Source organism: Montipora foliosa, chromosome 3 (genome assembly GCF_036669935.1).
Source record: "Montipora foliosa isolate CH-2021 chromosome 3, ASM3666993v2, whole genome shotgun sequence".
Lineage (NCBI taxonomy): Eukaryota > Metazoa > Cnidaria > Anthozoa > Scleractinia > Acroporidae > Montipora > Montipora foliosa.
Genome location: NC_090871.1, coordinates 36,038,393 through 36,043,392, shown reverse-complemented (window position 1 = coordinate 36,043,392; position 5,000 = coordinate 36,038,393). Strand labels below are relative to the sequence as shown.

Below are 5,000 nucleotides of genomic sequence, written 5' to 3'. Positions count from 1 at the left end.
CGACTCTAGTAAAGAACATCTGCTTAACCTTGACTTCCCTAACATGTAAGCGTCTGAGCTTGCCCTAGAAAATTAATGTGGAGATCTTCACGCGTTCTGACTCGTTCTTCTTTAACTCAGACCGGTCTGATAATGTTAATTATAAGTTAAAAAATGATGCTTTCACCGCCGTTTTTCCAATAATTCTCAATAGATTCCCACTACCTGGGTGCAATAGTTTGATTCTTCAGCGCAGCTGCTGCTTTAAAATAAATCGCGTATCCACGAGGTCCTTGAAAATGAAATTGGGTTTTTGCACCAACGGAAAGGGTGACACATGGTCACTCTTGTTAGTTTTATCAAGATCTTAAACAAGTGCTTAAACTTTTCTAAAAATGCATCGCCATTAACGAGAGAATTGTCCACAAAGAATACGCCCATAAGGCTTCTTTCAGTAAAAACAATCGACGGAAGCGAAGGAAGTTCCAGTTGTAAATCCTTCTGTTTCAGGCAAAAATGATGAGTGAAAACATGGGATACCCGGATTATATTCAAGATGACAAGCTTTTAGACAACGAATACAAAGACGTAAGCATTTATACAGGCGTAAGAGTCAAGCAGATGTATGTATTTAGCATTACCGCGTAACTCGTCAGCAAGTAACATAGTGTGTTATGTTCGAACTGCGAAATAGCTTCTTTTTACGATAACAGTACTTTTAAAAGCATCGCGAATAAACCTAACAGACTCTTGAATAAAAATCCTCTTATTCGGTGCGAAGAACATGTTATAACACCCCATAATAATAACACAACAAATGTCTGGGTAAGGTCGTTACACTACAAGTCCAGCCTCCCAGGGGGTCGTGGTGATCTGCCTCATCGAGTTCGGGCCCGAAGACAAGGTTAGTCGTAAGCATTTGTACAGTGCTTTAACAAGGGGCTAATAAGTATAAGAAATCCTATGAGCGCACTCATAAAAATCTGGTGAAAATCTTATGCTTTTTTTTTAGATTTATGGGCATAAGTGATGTTTTGAAGTTCTAAAAATTGCATGACCCATTGACGAAAGAAGTTTGAGAACGTTTAAGGCATCAGGAGTGATCGTGAATCACGAAATGCACGAGCAAATTTATACGACAACATTACTAAACTGACCAATCTGAAACGCTCTATTCTGTTGAGTACAATTAGGGTATAAATTGGTGACATGGATACCGTTTTAGTTGCTTCGTTTCCTAATGCATTACTAATGTATTTAACAATGCTTGTTGCAGGTCACGTGCAATCAGTCCACATACTTTGAGAACGAGCTGTCATTGGACGAAGCTTTAGCTGGAAAAGAACTTTCAGTGCTGGGAAAACCAGTGGACGATACAAAGTAAAAAGAAAAGAATATCGTTTTGTTACGAATAGCTTGCAAATATTACCCAATGCACAATATGCACAATAACATGACAGAACGGCAGTCACATGCTATAGGACTCCTTTTTCCTTTTGTAAATATTCTCATTCTTACAATTACATCAAATAGGATATGGGTGAAAGGTGAAAGACTACAGTTTTCACGAATACCTTTAAGTTAATCTTTCTAAGGACAACTGATCAAGAGGAAATCTCCTCTAGAGCTGTCCGCTCAGTTTCGAGTCAAGAAAAGCTCCCTTTTAGGTGTATTGCACGATCAATGTTCGTAACAACATGGTTTTTTTTAATACTCGAAAGAAGACCATGGATGGCTAAGATGTAATACCGACCCAAGAAAAAACGCATCAATCTGCATGAACAGGAGGTGGAGACAAAAGTGGAAGGAACTGAGAGCACAGACAGATCAAGAGAATTGAGACTATGCGGAGGCCTTAAAGGGAACCTCCAATAAAACAACAAAATAACTTTAAACCACAGAACATAATATTTACAATTAAAATTGTTCAAACCTTTTCAAATGAAAGAGTTTGTATTCGAGAAAAATGAATTTCAAAAACGCTTCCTTGTAATTGCGACGTTTCGTGGTTATTGTTCCAGAACAAACGCTCTTTGTGTCAATATGCCGGCGCCCGGGAGATTTTTGAAATTTATTTTTCTCGAATACAAACACTTTCATTGGAAAAAGTTTGAACAATTTTAATTGTATACATTATGTTCTGTGGTTTGAAGTTATTTTGTTGTTTTAGTTCCCTTTAAGAAGACGGTACATCATCCTGTTAGTAGGATGCCAGAAAATATCCGAGACAGAGTGTGCGAGCCGAGTGGACAGGTTAATGCGTTGAAAGTAATAGTAGTACAATGGGCAGTAGAGAATGCAAACCGTCCTGACGGCACAAAGTGGTGTAACGAAATGGGAGACAAGGAACAGTTATCAAAAAAGATGGCTGAAAGTTATACTGGAATTGGAAACACAAGATGGGAACGACGTGCACAGCGAGGAGACCAGATTTGACCCTTGATAACCAAAAATGAAAATATAAGTGGTTGACATGGCGTGCCCGAGATGAGAAAAGAGTGGAACAGCTGGCATACGATATTCGAGAAAGACAAGCACAGCTTGCTGTGGACGGTATACAAGGAGTGATCAGGTGGCGAGGGATTGGGATGAAACACCTTCGAGAGGACCTTAGCGACTTTCTCGATGAAAAAGGATTGAGAATGAAATGTGTGAAAGTGAATCGATAATGAGAAGAAGACTTATACAATGCGTGTTTGTACATAGCTTTCATAGCTTTATTTGTCGCTCTTACCCTAAAAACCACTAAATTTCCCACGGAAAAGCTCATGAAGAAAAAAGAATGAATTTATTTGCTGAAATAGGGAGTGGCTGACAATCAGTCATTGTTTTGCCTATCTTTTCGTGATGTATCTAGAAAAATTCCATTTTTTTATAAAATGAACGGCTCTGTTAGGTAGACTGCTACGGAAGGTTTTCTTCCTTTAAGGATTATGAACCGGGCAAGGACTTGTTTTTTCTCTGATATAGTAGGAGCGCGGACTTAAAAGGGTCATGGGGCATGCCCAAAAGGAGAGTTAACATGCCGTGTTCGTTATAAGGTTGCAAGACTACTCAGTCTTCTAATTGTTCTCGCTTGTACCAGTACCTGTGCCTTTGCAATATTCGATTCTAGGTCTGACGTATTGAAACATATTTTTTCTCGCAAACCTTAAATTTTCTTAATTCTCAAGTAGATTCTCTTTCATTCCATTAGGGAGTACGGTACCGCTTAAAGCTTATCGTGAATGCAAGACTGCAACCAAATCTTGTACGCGGAAATCAAATCAGAGGGACCTGCGCAAACTGTTCATCCAGCACGAACGCCCTCGAAGCTTTCTTTGGTGATGCAATATTTTCCTCCATCACGGGCTGCACATTCCAAATCAATACACGGTCATTTCAAATGGTGAACGAACCGGCTACAAAACGAGTTACCATCGAAAGCGACGACGAAGAATATTTAAATCGACACCACAATCGCGTTTGATATTTGCAGTGCCAACCACCCGGCGTGCTTTGAGCTACGTGATTTAGTACGAAGTTTCCTCAAATCTACAGTTTGACCTTTTTTTTTAAACCCTCAAAATGATTTTGAGCGAGTTGCTGAGGTTTAACTGTCGTGAACATTTTAAGTTGAATGAAATGGGGCGCTGGCTCTTTTGACAGTTTAAAACAGTTCCTGTCACTGTTGTAGCAAAATTTGTTACGTAAAATTGTATTGGTTGAATAAAGAAAATCCGAATTTTTTCTAGCACTAAATGGCTCACTGGTAAAAACTATAAAACGAAAGCCCAACTTGGAGATTTTGCATGGTTTCTTTGTGTTTTAACTTATTTTTTAAGTAAAATCGAAGTTGGTTTTGCTAGCATCGGGTGACCCGAAAACACTGATCCCCGGTCCATGGACCCCCCTACGGACCGGGTCTATGGACTGCCTTACGGACCGGTCCACGGACTATCTCTACGGGCCCCCTCTACGGACCACCCCAAAAAACACAGAATTAAAAATAAATAACAACTGAAAATTTGTTTATACCGGTTGTCTGGATAGACCACTCTTGCCGGTGAAATCTAGCCGTTACGCTCCACAAATCAGACTAATGCCCTGGTGTTGCCTTCTCCTTCGCTGTTGACAGGAGGCTTCGAAACTAAGTTCTTCCGCCATTTTGTTCAGGACAGAAAGATCGTGAAGCCTGGGGCGAGTTCACAAACCCGCGAGAAGATGATCCGAAGAAAATGGTGGAGGGAAAGAAAGAAAATACAAATAGAGCTTACTTATTATCAATCTTTCTCGAAGGATTCCGGTCCACAGCGAAGGAAGGGGCAATATGTGATTAATAGACTTTGTACCCGAGCCTGAGCCTTAGTCTCTTGAATTTGCGGAGCGTTACGGTTGAGATTTCGCCGACACGAGTGGTCTATACAGACAACTGGTAAGTCAAACCTTTAGTTTTTATTTATTTTCATTTCTATGTTGTTTTAGGGTGGTCCGTATAGGGGGTCCGTAAGGGTAGTCCGTGGACCGGTCCGTGAGGCAGTCCGTGGACCCAGTCCGCAGAGGGGTCCATGGACCGGGGGTCCGTGTTTTCGGGTCACCCGGGAGCATCTGCATGGCTTTATATTTCCGAAAAGACGGAGATTGTTTTTCCGAAATTAAGAGAATTTCCGATATTGCTGAGATTGGAGTTTATGGAATATACGCCAACTGCCAAGGGCACCGAAGATTCGCTGAGCTCCTTTCTTTAAAATCGCATTGTAATGTTTACTTCTTAAAAAACAACAACAGAATCAGAGTTCCAAGATGGCCGTCACGCAGCCATGCAACGCTCTCGTTTGCTTGTTTGTTCGTGATTATGAAAATAACACAAACAGCGGTGATAAACATTGTATTCCAACGCATTTTTATAAAACTTGACGTTTCGTATGCTAGTCAACACACATTTTAAAAAGTGACCGTTACAATTTTTGAAAACTATATATATATCGTAAACATTAGGGGTCTGGAACCTAGACTGAGATGTCAATGTTTATCACCGCTGC

The 5,000-nt window shown here is 40.4% G+C and overlaps 1 protein-coding gene across 1 annotated transcript in view; it reads left to right on the top strand.

The window, feature by feature from the left end:
• LOC137997362 (endothelin-converting enzyme 1-like) overlaps positions 1 to 5,000 on the top strand; it is a 91,135-nt gene that overhangs the window by 58,049 nt on the left and 28,086 nt on the right. The window contains exons 11-12 of the mRNA XM_068843310.1: positions 490 to 567; positions 1,256 to 1,359. Coding sequence (XP_068699411.1) covers positions 490 to 567; positions 1,256 to 1,359 — 182 coding nt within the window. The remainder of the gene's footprint in view (positions 1 to 489; positions 568 to 1,255; positions 1,360 to 5,000) is intronic.